The sequence below is a fragment of the Mobula birostris genome, chromosome 2 (assembly GCF_030028105.1).
Source record: "Mobula birostris isolate sMobBir1 chromosome 2, sMobBir1.hap1, whole genome shotgun sequence".
NCBI lineage: Eukaryota > Metazoa > Chordata > Chondrichthyes > Myliobatiformes > Myliobatidae > Mobula > Mobula birostris.
The window spans coordinates 109,141,410-109,166,843 of record NC_092371.1 but is presented as its reverse complement, the minus strand read 5'-3'; the positions used below and the strand labels follow the sequence as shown (position 1 = coordinate 109,166,843).

The 25,434-nt window shown below is 42.0% G+C and overlaps 1 protein-coding gene across 5 annotated transcripts in view; it reads right to left on the bottom strand.

Annotated features, from left to right (window-relative positions):
* crybg1a (crystallin beta-gamma domain containing 1a) overlaps positions 1–25,434 on the bottom strand; it is a 243,875-nt gene that overhangs the window by 46,504 nt on the left and 171,937 nt on the right. For 4 of the 5 annotated variants that reach the window (XM_072246122.1, XM_072246121.1, XM_072246124.1 and 1 more), the window contains 5 exons: positions 24,220–24,264; positions 24,017–24,135; positions 20,968–21,124; positions 17,123–17,262; positions 3,762–3,888 (listed from right to left, as the gene is read on the bottom strand). In XM_072246122.1, the coding sequence (XP_072102223.1) occupies positions 3,762–3,888; positions 17,123–17,262; positions 20,968–21,124; positions 24,017–24,135; positions 24,220–24,264 (588 nt within the window). The remainder of the gene's footprint in view (positions 1–3,761; positions 3,889–17,122; positions 17,263–20,967; positions 21,125–24,016; positions 24,136–24,219; positions 24,265–25,434) is intronic. The other variant, XM_072246123.1, reaches the window with a different exon arrangement.

Here is a 25,434-nt window from a genome sequence, read left to right as displayed (position 1 = left end):
TGCCACCCAATTAACCTATCAAACATGTGACCAATTAACTTGTCAACCCGTATGTATTTGGAACAGGAGAATCTGGTGGAAACGCATGCGGAGAGAGGGAGAAAGTTGTTGAAGGTTACAACCAGTCTGAAAAGTGGTAGATGGAGTTCAATCCTGTAAAGTGTGAAGTGATACACTTTGGAAGGTAGAACTTTAAGTTAGAGTTCAGGGTTAATGGCAGGATTCTTAGCAATGCTGAGGAACACTGGAATTTCAGGGTCCACATCCATAGCTCCCGCAATTTCCATGCAAGTTGATCAAGTGGTGAAGAAAGCATATTGTGTGTTGGCCTTAGTCATGGGGAATTAAGTTCAAGAGCCTTCAGGTAATGTTGGAGTTCTATAAAACTCTGGTTAGACCACACTTGGAGTATTATGTTCAGTTCTGGTCACCTCATTATAGGAAAGATGTGAAAGCTCTAGAGAGGGCGCAGAGAAGATTTACCAGGATGCTGCCTGTATTAGAGACCGAGAAAGGTTGAGCAAGCCAAGGCAATTCTCTTTGGAGAAAAGGAGGATGAATGTAGACTTGATCAAGGTATATAAAGTGATCAGAGGCATTGATAGAGTGAACAGCCAACACCTTTCTCCCAGGGCAGAAATGCCTAATACAAGGCAGCATAACTTTAAGGTGATTGGAGGAAAGAATAGGTGGGATGTCATAGGTATTTTTTTTAACACAGAGTGTTCCTCCAATGCACTGCCAGAGTAGGTAGCAGAAGTGGAGCCATTAGAGACATTCAACAGACTTTTAGTTAGGCACAGGACAAAAGAAAAATGGAGGGAAGTATTAGATTGATCCTGGAATAGGTTAAAAAGGTCAGTATAACATTGTTGGCCTGCACTGTTGTATGTTTTATGTTCTAAAGGAAAGCTTCCGATTGTACTTTTTATTCAAAAGTTTATTTTAGCCCTCATTCTAGTAGAGGAATTGATCCTCGTGAATGACTTTGTTGCTAGAGCTGGAAAAGTTGCATTCTTCCAGGTTAGTACATTTGCAGATGATACGATGATTGGTGGTGTTGTGGATAGTGTAGAAGACTGATGAAGGATGCAATAGAATATAGATCACTTGCAGATATGGGCAGAAGAAGGCAGATGGAGTTTAACCCGGCCAAATGTGAAGTGTTGCATGTTGGTAGGACAAATGTAAAGAGGCAGCATTCTGTTAATGACAAGACCATTAACAGTGTTGATGAGCAGAGGGATCTTAGGGTCCAAGTTTATAGTTTACTGGCTACACGGTTTGATAAGGTGGTTCAGAAGACATGTGGTATGCTTGCCTTTATTTGTCAAGGCACTGAGTTCAGAACTGAGGTGCTAATGGTGCAGCTTTATAAAACTCCACTCTGGTTAGGTCACATCTGCGTACAGCTCTAGTCACCCATTATAAGAAGGATGTTGAGGAATTCGAGGGTGAAGAAGAGGTTTACCAGGATGCTGCTTGGATTAGAGGGCACGTGTTATATTGAGAGGCTGGACAAACTTGGGTTGTTTTCTCCAGAGTGGCAGAGGTCAAGGGGAGATTTTACAAAGGTTTATAGGATTATGAGAGGCAGCGATAGAATAGACAGATGGTATCTTTCTCTCAGGGTCAACATGTCTAATACCAGAGGCCATGAAACCGGGAGGGGGACGGATGAAGTAAAGAGCAGGGAAGTTGATTGGTGAGAAAGGATCAGGGCTGGGGAAGGGAGAATCTAATGGGAGAAGTCAGAAGGCCATGGAAGAAAGTGGGGAGGAGCACCAGAGGAAGGCATATGCAGCAGAAGAGGGGATGGGGAATGGTGAAGGGGGTGAGGGGCATGACTGGAAGTTTGAGAAATCGATGTTCATGTCATCAGGTTGGAGGCTACCCAGACGAAATATAAGGTGTTGTTCCTCCAACCTAAGTGTGGCCTCATCTTGACAGTTGAGGAGGCCATGGATTGACATATCAGAATGGGAATGGGAAGTGGAATTAAAATGGGTGGCCACGGGGTGATACCAGTTCTTCTAGTGGATGGAGTGTAGGTGCTTGCCGAAGCAGTTTCCCAATCTACATCTGGCCTCACTGATATACAGGAGGCCGCACAGCAAGCATCGGACACAGTATATGACCCCAAGAGACTCATAGGTGAAGTGTCGCCTCACCTGGAAGGGGCCCTGAATGGTAGTGAGGGATAAGGTGTAAGGTGATGCCGCTCTTCTTCTTCACCATTCCCCAACCCTTTACCCCTTTCTCACCTTATCGCCTTGCCTGCCCATCACCTCCCTCCAGTTGTCCTCCCCACTTTTCTTTCTTCCATGGCCTTCTGTCTTTTCTCTAAGATTCCCCCTACTCCAGTCCTGTATCTCTTTCACCAATTAACTTCCCAGCTCTTTACTTCATCCATCCCGGTTTCACCTATCACATTCTGTTTTTCTCCCCCTTCCTCCCACCTTTTAAATCTGCCCTTCATCTTTTTTTCTTCAGTCCTGATGACAGGTCTCGGCCCGAAATGTCGACTGTACTTTTTTTCCATAGGTGCTGTCTGGCCTGCTGAGTTCCTCCAGCATTTCATGTCTATTGCTTGGATTTCCAGCATCTGCAGACTGTCTCTTGTTTTTTGTAGTTCAGTTGGCCATTTGATTATTAATTTATTTGGTTTAGCACTATATTGTAGGCAGAAGGGCCTGTTCCTGTGCTGTACTGTTCTAGGTTCTGGAAGGCAATTGTCAAGGAGGGAGTGGGGAAACTTAATTACAGTGGACTGATAAAAGGAAAGTAAGGAAACATGTTTCAACTCAGTTCACTCAACTAGGAAACAGTGCATGTGTATATCAAATAGTAATACCAGACAAATGAGTTCTTTACCCTAAGACCATAAGACGTAGGAGAAGAATTAGGCCTTTTGGCCCATCGAGTCTGCTCCACCATTTCATCATGGCTGATCCATTTTTCCTCTCAATCTCCTGGCTTCCTTCACCGCACATTACCCACCCCCCCCACCCTGCCGTATCCCTTCACGTTCTGACCAATCAAGTATCTACTCACCTCTGGCAATGCACACCACAGATTCACCACTCACTGACTTAAGAAATTCCTCCTCATCTCCTTTCTAAAATGATGCCCTTCTATTCTGTGGCTGTGTCCACTGGTCTTATAGTGTTCTACCACAGGAAACACCCTCTCCACATTCACTCTATCAAAGCCTTTCACCATTCAATAAGTTTCAATTAGGTCACCCCTCATTCTTCTGAATCCAGTGAAAACAGGCCCAGAGCCTTCAAACACTCTTCGTATGACAAGCCACTCAATTCTGGAATCATTTTTGTGAACCTCCTTTCAACCCTCTCCGGTTTCAGCACACCCTTTCGAAGATAAGGTACTCACAATACTCCAACTGAGGCCTCACCAGTGCTTTATAAAGTCTCAAAGTATATCCTTGCTTTTATACTCTAGTCCTCCTGAAATGAATGCCAACACCACAGACTCAACCTGTAAATTAACCTTCAGGGAATCCTAATACTGTTTGAATTTATTTTTAGGTATGTAGATTCAAATAGGATTAAATTGCTATCATTCATTGAGCTGGGTGCCCTCTGCAGAATACAACCCAGCAAATCTCAGACTTTTTAATTCAATTTTGAAATAGAATATCACCATGTAAAAAGACAACTAGCTACTCTGGTCATTTTGCACTGTTTTAAATATCAGTATTCAAGTATATTCACATTTCAGATAAGCTTCTTTGTACATACCATTTTTAATGGTCTTAGCGAGCCGATGTATGGATCCGTAGCTTCCCAAGATTCTGGACATGGATACTGACCAGGTTCCACAATGTAAGAATTTCCTTGATAAAAGGGCTCTTCGAAGAGCAGCCATCTGTGAAAGAAATACAAAAATGTCAAGAGTCTGGCTACAGCTTTTCCAAAGAAAGCAAAATCTTGAATTACTGAAAACTCGTTGGTAATCTTGACTGGAATGAAACAATCACAAACAAAAGAAAAGCTGCAGTTGCTGGAAATCCGAGCAACACACACACATACACACACACACACACACACACACACACACACACACACACAAAATGCTGGAGGAACTCAGCAGGTCAGGCAGCGTCTATGGAAAAGAGTACAGCTGAAGTTTCGGGCTGAGATCCTTCATCGGGGTCTCAGCCGGAAACATACAGACTATTCACTTTTTTCCATAGATGCCGCCTGGCCTGCCGAGTTTCTCCAGCATTTTGTGTTGTGTGTTGCTTGGAATAAAACAATGATACATTGAGAATTGTTGCATTTTATTGACACACAGGAGAATCTATTTGGATATCTGACATTCCTTCATTTGTCCTTTTTTGACTTTCTACCATCAGACAGAAGACTCTGATGCATAAAGACAAGAACAGTCAGGATGGGAAACAGCTTCTTCCCTCAAACCATTGGGCTTCTGAACTCCCAGCTGCATCGCATTCGAAGTGTCACTGGATAATTTGTATTGTACCCTACAAGACTTAATTTATGCACTTTACTTTGTTTATCTATGCGTAATTCACTTGGTGGATTTAATTCTTATTTTCTTAAGTTATTGTGTGTTACGTGCACTACAGTGCTTTACTCCTGGAGAAACATTGTCTCATTTGGCAATACACATGTACAAAGTTAAATGACAACAAACTGGATTGACTTGACGCGACTTGAGTGTATATCAGGTCCGAGAAAAATAATTGTGCTGTTCTCACACCATCACTTTTTACCAACAGCTCTGGAAATGCCAGTTATTTCCCTTCAATTAATCCTTTATATTTTACACAGTTGCATGCACTTAGTAATTTCTCTGCATTCAGTACCAATCAAGATTGCAAAAGTTGTGTTAAAGTTACTATTGTCCAACCAATTCAACTAACAAAAATAAAACTAATTTAGACATGCAATTTTCAAATACTCTTCCCAAAAGGAGGATAATGAGAGGGCTCACATTCTCTACAGAGTAAGATTTGTGGAAGTACTGCTCACATTGGTGTTAAGAAAAGAAAACTTCTAAATTGTTTTTTTTATCCAAAGGTTGATTTTAGTTTCTTTAACTAATGGAGCTCGATGTAAAATTGATCCAATGGTTATGTACAAGAAAACTATTATATTGGAAATTGCAATGGCAATTAATTAACATCAGTTCTAGAAATTTAGCATCCAACAAACTTTGCACCTAACCAATATTCCAAGCCTCCAACATGATGAGCCAAAACATACATACAATCTGCTGCTTCACAAATCTGCTCAGGAATAAAATTAAAACCTGACTTGACCATAATTTATGCTTGCCCAAGGGTGCATGAATTCTTTTGATACCCAAGTCCGAACAACATATACTTGGATTACATGCAGCTTGCCATGTTGTTAAACTAACAAATAAAATTGGGACAAAATGCCAAGCCTCAAACAGGCATTTAGTATCTAACATGTTTGACTAGCTTGTTTGACTTGTTATCCAACTAAGGTGTTTCTTCCCGGTTATGCCAAAGTTCTCCCAGATAACATCAGATGCTACTTAAGGGAATGACAAGATCAGAAAAAAAAGTTAACTGTCTGACCAATAATTACTGCCACAAAATCTCGGTGCTTAGGGCACGCTACAGTGTCCATCGAAAAGTGGTGGGGGAAATAAGGACGCAGCATTGAAATAAAGAATTAACACGATCACATTGAATCAAAGGACAGCAGATACCTGGGAACACCACCACTTGGAAATCCCCCTCCAAGTCATTCACCATCCTGACTTGGAAACCTATTGCCGTTCCTTCATTGTCGCTGGGTCAAGATCATGGAATTCCCTCACTAACAGCACTGAGGGTGTACCTACACCTCAGGGACTGCAGGGATTCAAGAAGGCAGATCATCACCACCTTCTCAAGGGCAGCTAGGGATGGGCAATAAATGCTGATTTAGCTGGCGATGCCCACATCCCATAAATAAATAAATAAATAAATAAATAAGCAAATAAACAAACAAATAAATAAATAAAAGGGTGAAATATTCTTCTACATTTCTACATACTAGACAACGTCCATTGGCAGGAACTGGAAGCATATAATACTGTGACTAAAGATTATGAGTGAAACAAAGTAGGTGTAATTTCTAAAAACACATTTTTTAGAGGAAATCAGCTTGTCAGGCAACGTTGCTGAGGGGAAATGGACAATTGATATTTCAGTTTGAGACCCGTCATCTGGGTGACAATTTCTGGTACATTTCACATCATTCCAAAAAGTTAACCGCGAGATTCCTGTCATTGGTCATCTTTGTAACCCTAAAATCAGATGTGCATAGAATGATATCATACACTGTGTAATGTGTCCTTGGAGTAATAATTTGCATGTTGCTCTTGATCAGATTATGAACAGATGGACTGAGTATATTCAGGAATTGTTTGAAGACAATTGAGGCGAAAAACCAGAAATTAAGAAGAACATTGAAGCTCCAAGTATTTTAAAATCTGAAGTTTGTAATACAATAAATAAGATGCAATAAGGAAAAGCAAGGCAGCAGGTCCTGATGAATTAGTAGAAACCATAGAAACCATAGAAAAACTACAGCACAGAAACAGGCCTTTTGGCCCTTCTTGGCTGTGCCGAACTATTTTCTGCCCAGTCCCACTGACCTGCACACAGACCATATCCCTCCATACACCTCCCATCCATGTATCTGTCCAATTTATTCTCAAATGTTTAAAAAAAACCCACATTTACCACCTCGTCTGGCAGCTCATTCCATACTCCCACCACTCTGTGTGAAGAAGCCCCCCCTAATGTTCTCTTTAAACTTTTCCCCCCTCACCCTTAACCCATGTTCTCTGGTTTTTTTCTCCCCTTGCCTCAGTGGAAAAAGCCTGCTTGCATTCACTCTATCTATACCCATCATAATTTTATATACCTCTATCAAATCTCCCCTCATTCTTCTATGCTCCAGGGAATAAAGTCCTAACTTATTCAACCTTTCTCTGTAACTGAGTTTCTCAAGTCCCGGCAACATCCTTGTAAACCTTCTCTGCACTCTTTCAACCTTATTAATATCCTTCCTGTAATTTGGTGACCAAAACTGAACACAATACTCCAGATTCGGCCTCACCAATGCCTTATACAACCTCATCATAACATTCCAGCTCTTATACTCAATATGTTGATTAATAAAGGCCAATGTACCAAGAGCTCTCTTTATGACCCTATCTACCTGTGACACCACTTTTAGGGAATTTTGTATCTGTATTCCCAGATCCCTCTGTTATACTGCACTCCACAGTGCCTTACCATTTACCCTGTATGTTCTACCTTGGTTTGTCCTTCCAAACTGCAATACCTCACACTTGTCTGTATTAAACTCCATCTGCCATTTTTCAGCCCATTTTTCCAGCTGGTCCAAGTCCCTCTGCAGGCTCTGAAAACCTTCCTCACTAGTAATAGAACAAATTATCGCCCTTGAAGATTATGGAATTGAAAAACTTACTGATTTAATTAATAACATTTATGAGACTGGAATAATACCAGAAGAGATGAAAAAATCAGTATTTATCACTCTTCCTAACAAACCTGGAGCAATAGAATGTGAAGTACATAGGACCATAAGTTTAATGAGTCATATCACTAAGATACTTCTAAGAATTTTGATGACAAGAGCTAAAAGTAAGATACAAGCTGAAATAGGTAAAGAACAATGTGCAAACACGAGGAATTCTGCAGATGCTGGAAATTCAGGCAACACACATCAAAGTTGCTGGTGAACGCAGCAGGCCAGGCAGCATCTCTAGGAAGAGGTACAGTCGATGTTTCAGGCCGAGACCCTTCATCAGGACTAACTGAAGAAAGAGCTAGTAAGAGATTTAAAAGTGGGAGGGGGAGGGGGAGATCCAAAATGATAGGAGAAGACAGGAGGGGGAGGGATGGAGCCAAGAGCTGGACAGGTGATAGGCAAAAGGAGTATGAGAGGATCATGGGACAGGAGGCCCAGGGAGAAGGAAAAGTGGGGGAGGGGGAACCCAGAGGATGGGCAAGGGGTATAGTCAGAGAGACAGAAGGAGAAAAAGGAGAGTGAGAGAAAGAATGTGTGTATATAAATAAATAACGGATGGGGTACGAGGGGGAGGTGGGGCATTAGCAGAAGTTAGAGAAGTCAATGTTCATGCCATCAGGTTGGAGGCTACCAAGACAGAATATAAGGTGTTGTTCCTCCAACCTGAGTGTGGCTTCATCTTTACAGTAGAGGAGGCCGTGGATAGAAATGTCAGAATTGGAACAGGATGTGGAATTAAAATGTGTGGCCACTGGGAGATCCTGCTTTCTCTAGCGGACAGAGCATAGGTGTTCAGCAAAACGATCTCCCAGTCTGTGTCGGGTCTTGCCAATACATAGAAGGCCACATCGGGAGCACCGGACGCAGTATATAACCCCAGCCGACTCACAGGTGAAGTGTCGCCTCACCTGGAAGGACTGTCTGGGGCCCTGAATGTTGGTAAGGGAGGAAGTGTAAGGGCATGTGTAGCACTTGTTCCGCTTACAAGGATAAGTGCCAGGAGGGAGATCAGTGGGGAGGGATGGGGGGGACGAATGGACGAGGGAGTCGTGTAGGGAGCAATCCCTGTGGAAAGCAGAGACGGTGGGTGGGGAGGGGAGGGAAAGATGTGCTTAGTGGTGGGATCCTGTTGGAGGTGGCGGAAGTTACGGAGAATAATATGTTGGACCCAGAGGCTGGTGGGGTGGTAGGTGAGGACCGGGGGAACCCTATTCCTAGTGGGGTGGCGTGAGGATGGAGTGAGAGCAGATGTGCGTGAAATGGGGGAGATGCGTTTGAGAGCAGAGTTGATGGTGGAGGAAGGGAAGCCCCTTTCTTTAAAAAAGGAGGACATCTCCCTCGTCCTCGAATGAAAAGCCTCATCCTGAGAGCAGATGCGGCGGAGATGGAGGAATTGCGAGAAGGGGATGGCATTTTTGCAAGAGACAGGGTGAGAAGAGGAATAGACCAGATAGCTGTGAGAGTCACAGAAAGAAAGAACAATGTGGTTTTGTGAAAGACAAAGGTACAAGAAACGCAATATTGATGTTAAGGCTACTATCAGAACGAGCTATTCAAGTGCAAAAAGATTTGTTCGTTTGCTTTATCGACTACACAAAAGCATTTGATAAAGTGAAACACAACAAGTTCTTTGAAATATTACAAGAAACTCTAGATCTGGATTCAAAAGACCTCCGCCTAATCAGAAATCTGTACTGGGAACAAACTGCCGCTGTAAGGATAGATGGAGAAGTGAGTCAGTTTATGAAAATCAAGAGAGGCATTAGACAAGGGTGTGTTTTCTCCCCTGATTTGCTTAATGTGTACAGTGAAACAATATTACAAAAAAAATAAGAGACATCTTGGGAATCAAAGTTGGCGGTGAAAACATCAATAATTTCAAATATGGGGATGACACTGTGTTAATTGCAAGTATGGAGAAAGAACTACAAAACTTAATTGATATAGTTGTTGAAGAAAGTGCAAAAATGGGTCTATCTATCAATTGCAAAAAGACAGAATGTATGGTGATATCCAAAAAGAAGGAGAATCCTATCTGCAGGCTGAGAATCAACGGGGAAGACATAAAACAAGTACAGAACCTTTGCTACTTAGGAAGCTGGGTGACATCAGATGGCAGGTGCGACATGGACATCAAAAGAAGAATAGGGATGGCAAAAGACACCTTTATGAGAATGAAGAGTATACTGACCAACACTAAACTAGGCATGACAATCCGCCTCAGAGCACTGAAATGTTACGTTTATCCAGTTATTTTATATGGCTCAGAATGATGGACAATATCTAGTAACATGAGGAAATGAATTGAAGCAGCAGAGATGTGGTTTTTGAGGAGGATGCAAAGAATATTATGGATGAAACGAATATCTAACGAAGATGTCATGAACCGAGCAAACACAAAAAGAGAAATAATGTATGAGATCATGAAAAGGCAATGTAACTTCATTGGACATGTGATTAGGAAAGAGGAGTTAGAATGCACGGTAATTATGGGAAAGATTGAAGGGAAGAAAGCAAGAGGAAGACAAAGACAAATGATAATGGAGACAGCAGCCAGAGAACTGGAAACGAATACCAATGAATTGATCCACTTAACCCGAAGCAGGAGTGTGTGGGCCAAGGCAGTCAAAGCTCAAACTGGGCATGGCACCTGATGATGATGATGATGATGTTGCTCTTGACCTGCAAGATATATACCTTTATCACCCTGATTTCCTGAGCAATTCTTACAATTTACATGGGTCCACAAATTCCCCTGAACCAACGTTGCTGCTGAACCCAATCCTCTCCAACATACTCCTGATCTCTTGATTCACAGACTAGCTTCATACACGCCTCACCCTTAAACAAATTTCTGGCTTCTGAAGCACACCTAACCACAGTGATCACTCCCGTCTTTCAGAGGCCACAGACTACCGGGAAGATTTCAAATAAACATGAGAGCTCTGTAGATCCTTTGGTACCTTTTTCTGTCATATTTTCATGACAATAAAAGCAGTCACCGAGCTCTTCATTTATGCATTTGTGCTTTCTCATCGGCTCCGTGACTATGCTTGGCTGGAATGCTGACAAGCAAGGTATTTCTGAATAACAGCGCAAGTAATTTCCTCCAAACACTTTCATGTCTTTTTCCCCAATAATCTATTCTCTCTCAGATGTCCATCAACTTCCCCCTGGTTCTCTGGCACCTAGGTACTTTGGGGACAAGTTACACGGGTCAGTTACCCCGCCAGCATGCCTTCAATATTACTTAGCAGGGTGTCTCTAACAGGGAAATAAACACCAAAGTATATCAGACAAGGCACGAAGCAAAAAGATTGCACAAGATGTTTTGTTTGTTGGTTGCTGTGGCTAAATACAGAAACACACCAAACCTGCAGTGTGGCCTCTGAGTTTTATGGACAAGCTTTTGACAGTACGAAGCAAGTTTGTCACTGTATCACATTCCATCACATTCAAGAACAAGTCAGGAAGGAAAATGCCACTGAGAAAGAGACCATTTGGGAAGGATAAAGGTACTATTTGGGAAGACGTCACAATTTACTGATGCTTCAGCATAGAGCCCTCCACACATGTACAACATAGATATTAACAATGGGCAGATGTTCTGCACAAAGGATCTTCAAACTGAAACTGTCATGAAGCTTCTGCTTCCACAGCTTCATAACTTGACAGTATTTCTATCATTCTCTGTGCTTATTTCAGATTTCTAACAACTGCTGTTTTTTTTAAATTTTCAAAATAAATTTGCTTCCTTGAAGCTTCTACATAACATCAAACAAACATAAAGGTGACCAACTTGAGTTGGAAACTATCACCCACCAAATGCTGGGGGGAGCTCATGTTTGGCTGGAACGCCGACAAGCAAGGTATTTCTGAATAACAGCGCAAGTAATTTCCTCCAAACACTTTCATGTCTTTTTCCCCAATAATCTATTCTCTCTCAGATGTCCATCAACTTCCCCCTGGTTCTCTGGCACCTAGGTACTTTGGGGACAAGTTACACGGGTCAGTTACCCCGCCAGCATGCCTTCAATATTACTTAGCAGGGTGTCTCTAACAGGGAAATAAACACCAAAGTATATCAGACAAGGCACGAAGCAAAAAGATTGCACAAGATGTTTTGTTTGTTGGTTGCTGTGGCTAAATACAGAAACACACCAAACCTGCAGTGTGGCCTCTGAGTTTTATGGACAAGCTTTTGACAGTACGAAGCAAGTTTGTCACTGTATCACATTCCATCACATTCAAGAACAAGTCAGGAAGGAAAATGCCACTGAGAAAGAGACCATTTGGGAAGGATAAAGGTACTATTTGGGAAGACGTCACAATTTACTGATGCTTCAGCATAGAGCCCTCCACACATGTACAACATAGATATTAACAATGGGCAGATGTTCTGCACAAAGGATCTTCAAACTGAAACTGTCATGAAGCCTCTGCTTCCACAGCTTCATAACTTGACAGTATTTCTATCATTCTCTGTGCTTATTTCAGATTTCTAACAACTGCTGTTTTTTTTAAATTTTCAAAATAAATTTGCTTCCTTGAAGCTTCTACATAACATCAAACAAACATAAAGGTGACCAACTTGAGTTGGAAACTATCACCCACCAAATGCTGGGGGGAGCTCATGTTTGGCTGGAACGCCGACAAGCAAGGTATTTCTGAGTAACTGTACAAATAATTTCCTCTGAAAGCAGCAGCTTATCCAGACACTACATACTTAGTCTCAAGGGAAGAAGGGCTCAGTTCACCGAGTTTACAGGTTAATAGAAGAGAAGAGAAGATGAAAGTGATTATCTATCAATGTAGAATGACATCAAAAGGACAGAGAAGCGGAGAGGTGCAGAGAGAGCGGAAGGATTGGGGGTGGTGCAGGTTAGACTCAGGCAGCGAGGGCAAATAGAAAGGGAGGGAGGTGTCTGGGCAGAGAGAGAGGGAGTGCACAGGCAGAGGGAAAGGGGGCCTACAGGCTGAGAAAGAGGTCAGTGCGTCAGCAGAGAGTGAGGGAGGGAGCGCAGTTACAGAGAGAGAGGCTGCCGTGCATGCAGAGGGAGAGGCACCACGCGGGCAGAAAGAGGGGTCACGCGGGCAGAGAGGGGTCACGCGGGCAGAGAGAGGAGTCACACAGCCAGAGAGCGGAGGGCACGCATGCACAGAGTGGTAGGATAGACATTTCATTCTTTATCTTACTTTACTTACTTATTCCCTTTGGTGCGGCTCTCGTCTATGGATTTGGAGGCGGGGGGGTGGTAGGAATGGACCATATCGGATAAATTACAAGAACGCTCAAGAGTGCATATGGGCAGTTAACCATACAGTGAATCAACCGGGCCAACTATGCCCAGAGGGCTGGTCGCACCAACACTGTAAATTGCCCAGCATGTCCCATAGCTGACATGACTGTGTAAAGACCCTACTACTTCATTGAAGTCCTGGCTCCACACACGTGTAACAGGCAGACAGGCAGATGGAGAGAGGGCAAGCAGTGGGGGAGTGGGGGAGAGAGAGAGGGAGAGGGAGAGAGAGAGGGAGAGGGAGAGAGGGGGAGAGGGGGAGAGTGGGAGAGGGGGAGAGGGGGAGAGGGGGAGAGGGGGAGAGGGGGAGAGGGGGAGAGGGGGAGGGGGGGAGAGGGGGAGGGGGGGAGGGGGGGAGGGGGGAGGGGGGAGGGGGGAGGGGGGGAGGGGGGAGGGGGGAGGGGGGGAGGGGGGGAGGGGGGAGGGGGGAGGGGGGAGGGGGGAGGGGGGAGGGGGGAGGGGGAGGAGGAGGGAGGAGGGAGGGAATGAAAAAGAGTTATATGGCTTTAAACCTATCTATATCAACAAGTTCTGATTGACCCAATGCTGAAAAGTAATGGACCAGATATAAATTGTAGTTGACAAAATTCTAAGAACTCAACACTGAAAGGGTATAGTACAAAATATAAACGCATTATAATTTTAAAATCCCATTGAAATGAAGTTCAGTGGCACGTGAAATCATTTTGATTAGCCCAAAATGTTAATGAATAAAATGATAAAAAAAGAGGCAAATTATGTGTAATTAGCCACATTATATTTTGCCAGGCCATGATATGATTAAACTGTTAATATTCAAGAAATAATTCATTCAATAAGTTTGTAGTACTTGACAACAATATGCCATTTGAGCATCATAGGAAGTCATTCCTGCCTGTGGCCCTCCCTTGGAGGGTCAGACACCCTGAGCCAATAGGCTGGTCCTGGACTTAATTCCTGGCATAATTTACATATTGCTATTTAATTATTCACAGTTTTATTACTATTTATTTATGGTGCAACTGTAATGAAAACCAATCTCCCTCGGGATCAATAAAGTATGACTATGACTATTTGTTGGCACTGTATTCCAATCAGCTTCCCTCAAGCTGGAGACTGGTACACTTCCATTCTTATCTGATATTATGTGCAAACAACTGTATCATGGCACTTCCACAACGGATTATTTACAAAACATTAACATTTTAATTAGCCCTTGATCAACTTTATAACAATTGATTATCAACATACTTTCCTCTTCAACTGACTCCTTCCTTTTGCTCAACCTGGCATTGGACCTGATGCATGCTGCATTCTTAGAAACCTGGGGCAACAAAGCGCTAGAGGAGGCCCAGGCATTACCTGTAAAGGGAAATGGACTGTCCACAGTTTGGTTCAGACCCTCCGCCCAGAATAACTCAGTTCAGGAGAAGGATCTTGACACAAATGACACTTCATTTCCCTCCACACATGCTGCCCAGCCCATAGAGTTCTTCCAAGATATTGCTTGTTGCTCCAGATTCTAGCATCCGCAGTCCCTTGAGTCTCTACTCTTAGATACCTGATGTTTACATTTGAGTCATCCAGTGCAGAAACCTTGCACGTTGTGTGAAGCCAGTGGATGAGCTATATTGTGTTCCATCTTAGCAAAGTAAACCACCTATTTATATAAACAAACATGGACATCTAAAACTTTGACAAACTTCTATAGCTGTGCGGCAGAGAGTATATTGACTCGTTGCATCACAGCCTACTATGGACACACCAATGCCCTTGAATAGAAAATCCAGTCCATCACGGGTAAAGCCCTCCCCACCATTGAGCACATCTACATGAAGCGTTGTTGCGGAAAGCAGCATCTATAACCTGGGACCCCCACCACCCAGGCCATGCTCTCTTCTCGCTGCTGCCATCAGGAAGAAGGTACAGGAGCCTCAGGACTCACCACCGCAAAAGCTGAACATACATACGTCCACCTTACCTCCTAAAGATAGGAGATTACTTTATTGTTATTCTCCAACATCCTTATGTGAACTTTAACATTAGTCTCTTCCATGTAGTCATCATGCTGCATTTAATATCGCAGTAATATTTGAGTAATCTTGTCAATATATTGTTTGATTGAGAATTCTTTGTGGTGTACATAATTCATTATGGTTATTGATAGATAGATAGATCCTTTATTGATCCCCCACAGGAAATTATAGTGTCACAGTAGATTTACAAGTGCACAGATAGACAAATATATAAAATTAGAAGAGAAGTTAGAAAGAATAAAAAATAATTTACCTCAAAGAGTCTAACAGGAGGGGTCATCACTTCCTCGGCTATAGGTTGGCTCATTATAGAGCCTAATGTAGCACTCTTTGGAGCAGCACAGTTGTCTCAGTCTATTACTAAAAGTGCTCCTCTGTTTAGCCAAGGTGGCATGCAGAGGGTGAGAAACATTGTCCAGAATTGCCAGGATTTTCCATAGGGTCCTTTCTTCTACCACAGACTCCAGTGTGTCCAGTTTGACTGCTATAACAGAGCTAGCCTTTCTAATCAGTTTATTGAGCCTGTTGTCATCACCCATGTTGATGCCATTGCCCCAGCACAGCACTGTATAGGAGATTGTACTGGTGACAACAGACTGGTAGAACATGTGAAGGAGAGTCATGCACACTCCAAAGGATTTCAGTCTCCTCAGGAAGCAGAGGCGACTCTGGCCCTTCTTGTACACAGCCTCTGTGTTGGTGCTCCACTCAAGTCTGTCATCCACGTTCACCCCCAGGTACTTGTAGGTCCTCACCACATCCATGTCCTCACCATCAATAGTAACAGGAAACAGTGTGGGCTTAGTCTTCCTAAAGTCCATCACCACCTCCCTTGTCTTACTGATGTTGAGCTGCAGATGATTCAGCTTGCACCATTTGACAAAGTCCTCCACCAGGGCCCTGTGTTCATCATCCCGTCCTCCCTTGATACACCCAACTATTGCTGAGTCATCAGAGAGTTCCTGCAGTTGACATGACTCAGTGTTGTATCTAAAGTCTGAGGTACGCAGGGTTAACAGGAAGGGAGCCAATGCAGCCCCCTGTGGGATATAAATACGTGAACTACGTATGTCATCACATCAACACGTGATACGTGCATGTCTTGCTTAAAGTAAAACAGGAGAGTCAGGCTCACATTTCAGATTCCTCAAGATTCAAGGTTCAAAGATTCAAGATTCAAAAAACTTTACTGTCATTCTAACCATACATCAGCTCTGCAGGGCAGAATGAGACAGCGTTTCCCAGGAGCAGTGCAATCATAACATAACAAACGCAACACTAAATAATAAACATAACAATAAATAGTAAAACGCAACAGCCACATGTCAGTTAAAATCAAGTTATAAGTGTCCAATGCAAGTTAAAAGTGTCCAAATCAGAGTCAGGTGGAGCAGCTATTTAGCAGTCTGACTGCCTGTGGGAGGAAGCTGTTCAGTAGCCTTGTGGTTTTAGTTTTGATGCTCCTGTAATGTTTGCCTGATGGCAGAAGAACAAACAGATCATAAATACACAGCAGGGAAACAGGCCCTTTGTCCCAACTGAGATGCCTATTTACACTAATCCCATTTTCTCACACTTGGCCCACGTTATTCGAAACCTTACCTACCCAGCTGCCTGTCCAAATGCCTCTTAAACATTGCAGTTTAGCCTACCTTTACCATCTCCTCTGGATCACTTGGACTTATCTGAGGAAAATTCCATTAGCCCTTGCCCTCCTCCACAGTTGACGTAGATCTTGTTGTGACCTTAGACAACCTTCTCCACTGTCCATTATATTTCATATCTTTACCGATCATCCCATCAACACTCTCTTCCCAGTCACGTTAATATACATGATCAATAATAGACTTAGCTAAAATCCCTGTGGCACACCACTGGTTACAGTTTTTCAATCTGAAAAGCAATCCTCCAAAGGCAACTTATAATAAGCAGCATCACATAATCATCTACATAAAATATTTTCTGCAGATGCTGGAAATCCAGAGGAACACATTAACACAAAATTGATGGAGAAGCTCAGCAGCAGGGGAAGCAGCTAATCCTGATGAGGGGTCGTGGACCAAAGCATCAACTGTTTATTCATTTCCATAGATGCTGCCTGGCCTGCTGAGTTCCTCCAGCATTTTGTGTCTGTGTGTGTTACATTGCAGTTCTTACATGCAGTCATGTGCAGGACATTTAATTGTAAGTTATGTCATCAGTTCAATATTAACAATGATCAGAATTTAAATATTCTGCTTACGTGCTCGAAATTACTTCAAGGGATAATGTTGGTTCCAGGATCCCAAATGTCAGTATCTCCTCCATTTCATCAAAGTATGTTGTTCTTCTTCCCAAACCATCCAGCTCTGTACATAAACTTATTTCAGGCAAACACCATTCCTGGAAGGTTACACATTAGATCTTTGATTAATGAAGTTCTCTGTTTGGAAGTTACAAAAATACTACTCCCAAAAGATCTTTTATTACATGTTCTTTTTGAATAATTATCAACATTGTAAAATATTGCCAGAGTACAAAAATCCATGTAACACTTACTGCCTTTTCTGCTTTATTATTAAAGGCTTGTTAATAAATGTTGTCACGAAATGCTTCTGAATTTACACTTTTAATCTCATAGCTGAGGAACTTCAAGTATACTTCTGTATCACAATCAGGTTTAATATCACAGGCATATGCTATGAAATATGTTGTTTTGTGGCAGCAGTACATTGAAAGACATGATTAAAAAACGACAACTTACAATAATATATTTTAAAAAATTAATTAAATAAATAGCGCAAAAAGTGAGCTATAAAATTATTGAGGCACTAAACATGGGCTTATTGTCCATTCAGAAATCTGATGGCAGAGGGAAAGAAGCAGTTCTTAAAGCATTGAGTGTGTGTTTTCAGCCTCCTGTACCTTCTCCCTGATGGTAGAAATGAGAAGAGGGCACGTCCTCGGTGATGGAGGTTCTAAATGACACATGCCACGTTTTTGAGGCATCGCCTTTTGAAGATGTCTTTGATGCCCTTAGCTGAGTTTGCAACTTTCTGCAGCTTTTTCCAGTCCTGTACAGTTACCCCTCCATACTAGCAAGTGAGGCAACTGTTAGAATGCTCTCCACGGTACATCTGTAGAAATTTGTGGGAGTCTTTGGTGTCAAATCAAGTCTGCTCAAAATCCTGATGAAATATGGCTGCTGCCGTGCCTTCTTGGTAACTGCATCAATATATTTTGCCCATGATAGATCTTCAGAGATGTTGACACCCAAGAACTTCAAAAAGCCCACCCTTCCCACTGTTGATCCTTGAATGAGGACTGGTGTGTGCTCTCCCTTGACTTCCCCTTCCACCATCAATTCCGTGGTTTTTACTGACGTTGAGTGTAAGGTTGTTGATGCGACAACACTCAACAAGCTGATCTATCTTGCTCCTGTACACCTCATCACCATCAGTAATTTTGCCAATGGTAGTTGTGCAGTTGGCAAACTTATGGATGGCACTTGAGCTCTGCCTAGCTACACAGTCATGGGTGTAGAGAGAATAGAACAGTGGACTAAGCTCGCAACCTTGAGGTGCACCAGTGTTGATTGTCAGTGAGGAGGAGATGTTATTTCCAATCTGCACTGACTATGGTCTCCAGATGAGGAAATCAAGGAACCAGTTTCAGAGGGAGGTACAGAGGCCCAGGTTTTGGAGCTTGTTGATTAGAACCGAGCATACGACGGCATTGAACGCCAAGCTGTAATCAACAGACAATAGCCTGACATAGGTATTGCTATTGTCCAGGTGACCCAACGCCAGTGAAATATAGACCTATTATGGTGATAAGCAAATTGCAAAGGGGTCCAGGTCCTGGCATAGGCAGGAGTTTATTCTTGCCGTGATTAACTCCTCAAATCACTTCATCATAGTAGATGTGAGGCCACTAGGCAATAATCATTGAGGCAGGTCATCCTACTCTTCTTGGGCACTAGTATGACTGTCATACTGCAGCAGTGAGAGGTTGAAGATGCTCTTGAACACTCCTGCCAGTTGGTTGGGATAGATTTTCAGTGCCCTACCGTGTATACCATCAGGGCCTGAAGCATTGCCAGGGTTCATACTCTCAGAAGATGTTCTGATATCTGAGGCAGAGATCACAGGGTTGCCAGTTGCTGCAGGGATTCACACGGGTGTAGTTTTATTTTTCCTTTCAAAGTGTGCATCGAAGATATTGAACTCATCTGGGAGTGAAGTGTCACAGTCATTCATGATGTAAGGTTTCGCCGCGTAGGACGTAATGGCCTGCAAACCCTGCCAGAGTTGACGTGCATCCAATTCTGTCTCTAACCTTAACTGGAATTGATTTTTCACTCTTAAAATAGCCTTCCATAGGTTGTACCTAGACTTTTTGTAGGCTCCTGGATCACCAGTCTTGAATACCATAGATCTAGCCCTCAGCAGACTCCGAAACTGTTTAACCTCTGCTTCCTTTTTCACCTTTTCCTTAATCATCAGCCAACGCAAATAAACATGTACATTTTTTTCTACCAACCACATCTGCATCTCAACCTACAAACACTAACGATTGTATTGTCTCGCATTCTTTATTTCTCTTTCACAGGTTATGTAAAGCTTTAGGTTTATTTTCCCTGGGGGAGCATGCAATATCGAGAAGAAAGACCTTTAACAATCCCTCATTCACAGTTACACCAATTAATAGGTCCTAATCTTATGGAGTCATAGAAACACATAGGAAACGCAGCCCAGTCTGTCCAGGTCAGTTGAGTAAGAGCTCCACAGCTTAATCCCATGAGCACACATTCCTCTGGACCTTTCTATCCAAATATCTTTTACATTCTGTAAATGTACCTGCTTGTAATTATAATATTGTATCACTAACGTCTCAAGTTATTACAAATATTCAAGAGAATGACGGCTCAGTTCATTAAGATGAAGTTAGTGGAGACAAGACTCGGCACAAATGCAGATATATCCAATAACCAGAGTTATTTTTTACAACTTAATTCATTGTTTTCTAAATTTATTCCTACTTCCACTGAATCCACCTTTTTCACTTTATAGTCAGTTTCAGTGTTTCTTGATAATATTTTTCCAATTAAATATTTATCATGTTAGTCCCTTTCTTACCTATCCACAATTTTACCATTGTTGATTCTCCCCCTTCTTTCCTACTATTTCTTTCTACCTACATGCACTCATAATAAACATCAACACTTTGTTTTACTATTGAATTATTTCAATAGTAAAGGCTTGCCAATACCATCATTTATTGTCCAGACCTAATTCTCACTGAACTGTGGAGGCAGGTAGAAGTCAAATGAGTTGCCAGGTCACAGGTCAAATATAGACCAGAATGGGGAATGAAAGCAAGCTTCCTATTTTGTTTAAGGATATGAAGTGAACTAGTTCTAATCACAGCCTGGCGGTGGCTTCATTGTAAAAAGAGAAACTGCTGGGACTACTCAGTAAGTCAAGGAGTATTTGTGGGAAGAGAAACAGGGCTAACACTTCAGCATGAAGATCCTTCATCAGAACATAGGAGGAGGCAAAACAAGCCTGCTCAACTGTGGGGAGGTGGGGCAATTAGATACCCGGCATATGCGGTCTATTTTCAATAGTTTCATGGTTGGCATCATGAACTTGTTCTCATTCCAAGTTACTTTCGTTTTTATTCAAAATCAATTCCCTAGCTGCCTTAATGAGACTTAAACTCATGGCTCTGAATCACTGGCTGTTATTACAACAATATAGCTGGTACTTCCCCTTTATATAAATAAAAACAGAGTTCCTACTAATCTTTTCATGCAACTTTTCTGTTGCATTTTAGTTAGCACAACTCTGTCTTCATCATATATTCATATGGCCTGTCTGGAATTAGAGAAAAATTCATCTTACTTCTCTTACCCTCAGAGTTCACAGAAGGTATCTATGCCTTTAAAATTAAAGCATTCCCCACAGGCCAAAACTTGCATAACCCAGATGTACAGTACTATCAACAACTTACTACTAAATTGTTGAAGAAATTGTTAGCTCCTTTTTCTACCTCCAAAGTAATTTGGTTATTACTTTGACCAAAATAATTATGAAGGAGACCTACTTTAGTTATTCTTCTTATCGATCCAATAACAGATTCATTACAGGTTGATGTATCGCCTTCGTTCTCCTCCCCTCTCCAAATATCTGTCAGCTCCACTATACCTTCCTCCAAAGCGACTCTGCCACCTTCAAAGTTTGGTTTCTCATAAAGAAGCCAACTGTTTGGGGAAAAAAATGAAATTAATTTGGAATATTATTACTAATATTGTCAAAATCAGTCACATTATTACTTTGTAATTCTACTTGTATTTTGATGCATTTCAGCTCATTTTGGTCTATTTCTTTGGTATTTAGAATCCATGTTTCAAACCAAAGACATGAGTTCATCTTGTTTACACTTTGCCATTGATTCAAAGACAGCCAGTACCTCACCGTTACATGGTACTTAAATGCACCTCTCATACACAAAAGGAAGAATTCTTGATCTCACTATCTGCTTTGTTGTGGCTCTTCTTCTGCATATTGTACATTCACTGCATTTTTCTGTATAATAGATTTTTCTGAATTACTTTCCTTTTACTATCTTGATGTAGTTACGTTTCTAATGATTTGACTGGATGGCATGTAAACAAAAGTTTTTCACTGTACATGTGACAATAATCAATATTATCAATATGTTGAGAATTCACAGCCACTCGTGCATTTACAATCAAGTTGTGCCAAAGCAAATCAAAACCATTTTCAGCCAATGCTGTTATCATCATGGAACCATCCCACATTAAATATAGCAGCCAATTGAATTTGCTTCTGTAAATGCAATAAAACTATCTTGGCATTTCAGTGCAAACAACAGGAATTCTACAGATGCTGGAGTTTCAAGCAACACACATCAAAGTTGCTGGTGAACGCAGCAGGCCAGGCAGCAACTTTGATGTGTGTTGCTTGGCATTTCAGTGAGCACACATTACAGAACAGGAGCAGAATTAGGCAATTCAAACCATCTTTCGGTCATGGCTAATTTATTTTCCCTCTCAAAACTATTCTCCTGTCTTTTCCCCATAACCTTTGATGCACTTACTAATCAACAACCTTTCAACCTTCACATTGAATATACCCAATAACTTGGCCGCCACAGCGGACTGTAGCCAGGAATTCCACCAAATTCACCACTTTCTAGCTTAAAAAAAAATCCTCTCCATTTCTGATCTAAAGGGACATCCTATTTGGAGGCTGTGCCCTCTGATTCTAGACTCCCCCACTATTGGAAACATCCTTTCCACGTGCACTTTAGCCAGTCCTTTCAAAATTCAGTATGTTTCAGTGAGATCCCCCTGATTCTTCTCAAGCAAGTACAGACCCAGAGTCATCAAATGGTCCTCAGACATTAACTTTTTCATTCCCGAGATCATTCTTGTAAACCTCTCTGGATGCTCTCCAATGCCAGCGCACCCTTTCCTAGACACAGGCCTCAAAATTGCTGACACTACTCTAAATGTTTTCTGGTCAACATCTTGTAAAGACTCAGCACTACATCCGTGCTTTTATATTCTAGTCCCCTCAAAGCCATCTCAAAGGAATTCTACAAAATCCTTCTCTTGGGATCCAGTACCAACCTGATTTTCCTAATCTACCTGCGTATTTCCGGAATGATGGCGAAACGTCTGTATGCAGTGGCTTCTACAGAACCAACCAAAGGTGTTACTGTCTTTTAAAGTGTATTTTTAACAATTGCAAGACCCAGTTGGACATTAAGAACCCCATCACCAATTTGCCTGTTGGTGGATACATTGAAGGAGCCGGACTTGGTGAGGACCGCGTGAACGTGGTGTGCAGTCTAACAGCAAGTGATTGCCTTAATCGCAAGACTCTGTTGGACACTGGTGAATGGCAGTAGGGGAGCTGCACGATTTCAGTTGTGGCGAGGACTAGGCCTTAAGCTGCAATGTCACCTGCTTGCAGCCATCCAGGGGAGAGGCGGCGCAGTTGGTGCACTCCATGGGAGTGGCGGAGGTGGCTGGAGGGTGTCAGTTTTGCCCTCCATGTTCACTCAGCAGAGACAAGCTGTATTGTGCCTGACTGCAGACTGTTGCAACATACATGGACTCAGGGACTTGGGCTATATTTTTTGTGTCAGTACTTTACTGTTGTTTTATATGTGCTTTGTCCTTGACCCTGGAGTAAGGTTGTTTCATTTGGCTACATTCAAGAGTATTCATGTATGGTTGAATGAAAATTAAACTTGAACTTGATATTGAAATTCCCTATGAGCATCATAGTATTGCCTTTATTACATGCCGTTATACCTGTGGATTTCTTGTTGCTCTGTAAGCTCATCTGCCTTATTTTGTACACTGTGTGCATTCAACTAAAACACTTTCAGTTCAGTCTTTATTCCACCTTCCTTTGCAGTTTTGTCTCTATATTGCTTGAAGTGAAATTCTAATCCCTGTCAAAACTTTGTTTTATTCTTTGTCCTTCAGCAACTTTGCCTGCACTCTCTTTCTCTTTTACTTCATCCATGCTCTTCCAAACTGTTGAAACCCCCCCACTCCCCCAGTATTTAGTTCTACAGCCCTTGTTATGTGCTTCACCGGGACCCTGGTCCCAGCACGGCTCAGGTGGAGCTTGTCCTTCTCGACTCCTCCTCCAATTTTTCCCTTTGCTCCCTCTCCAGCTCTTCCTCCATCAACTCTAATATAGTTTGCTTGTTTCTTATGTGCTGCATTGTATGACATGGGCAATCGTGGTCTTTCCATAACCATGATTGTTCCTGGTAAATTTTTCTACAGGTGTTTTGTCATTGCCTTCTTCTGGGCAGTGTCTTTACAAAGACGGGTGACCCCAGCCATTATCAATACTCTTCAGAGACTACCTGGCGTCAGTGGTCACATAACCAGGACTTGTGATATCACCAGCTGCTCATACGACCACCCACCACCTGCTCCCATGGCTTCACAAGACCCTGATCAGGGAGCTAAGCAGGTGCTACACCTTGCCCAAGGGTGACCTACAGGCTAGCAGAAGGAAGGAGAGTCGTACTCCTCCTTTGGTAGAGACCCCACCACCTGGAAGGTAATATAGCGAAGCACTCAAATGCAAACATGTCTTACCAGCCTCTTACTACTCTAATAGAAATTTCAGAGGACAACTTTAAGGACGTAGCATCTTGAACATCATGAAAGTATTCAGAAGCTTCTCCATTAAGTCTGGGCTCACTATAGATGACAATCTGAAAAATACAGAAGAGTTTAAACACGTTGCCTTGTGTTTCAGCAACAAACTACTGAATTAAATATTTGCAAATGTTTCCTACCTTTCCAGGTCTAGAGTTTAATCTTACATTTTCCTTTTCAGGTATCTATTAATAAAATTTTTAAATAGTTAGATTTTTTTTTGTTGCATATATTCTAACATTTCATTATCTGTTGAACACGCTTTGCCCAAAAATTAAGGGAATTCTGGCCACTGACCATTCTAATTCAATGTCAATTTTGGCGTGATATTTTATGAATCAACATATAGAATGGCAGCTGATCACAACACTGAAAAAATTACAATTACTATGAAATGGACTCTTGGATGGAAGTTAATGAAAATAATGTGGGAATTTTCCAGCTCCCACAAACAATATGATGATCATTTTGTACTCGAAGGGACAAGTGTTGCCCTAGCTACCGGGAGAAAGATGCTTCGTTATTTTCCAAAACTGAACAACTGGATCAAATCCCAGCCATGCTGTTGAACATTCAAACAGCCATGAATATTGAATTGCCTTTATCAGTCTTGTCATCTGAACTAAAGCTTTGTTTTGAAAATCATTTGTTCAAGCAAAGTGAACATAACTGGCAAGATCAGGATTCGTTACAATTTCAGGGCTGGGATGCTGAATGACTGCAGTTTAATACCTCCCTCTTTTTTCTTTCATTTTGCTTATTACCACACCATTCCTGTTATCTTGCCAAGATAGTCAGTCTCACAGGCCATTTGATCACGAGCATCGTAGCTACACCTTAACACTGACTTTAAACACGCACACACCCCTACCATCACTGGAAGGCAATGACCACAATTTCATACAACAGGCAATGAGAAATTATACTTTCAAATCTGTAACGGAATATATTGAACTGTCCAGTAGTGACCAGACTAATTTCTCAATCGGGAAACTTCACTTTCACCATGCTTTTCTAGCATGTGGTAGGAAGTTGGCCTGCAAAACCACACATCTCAAACATCTGCCAAATGGGTGGAGATGGCCTACAATACAGTAACAGATGGGCACTAAAAACACCAAGTTCAACTTAAAAATTAAAAACCTCAATTCAATTTATATCAAGTTAATGAAGACGACTGATGAATGGAATGGAAGGTTGGCCAGCAAAACTGAGGCCTATGAAATACAGGAGCATCAGTAAGGATGTGGCGAATGGACTAAAAACCTCGTTGTGGTAATGATAATAATTCCAAGTGGGAAATTATTTTGCAACATTTAAAAAACACTTAGCAATAATAATCAATAATAATAAAT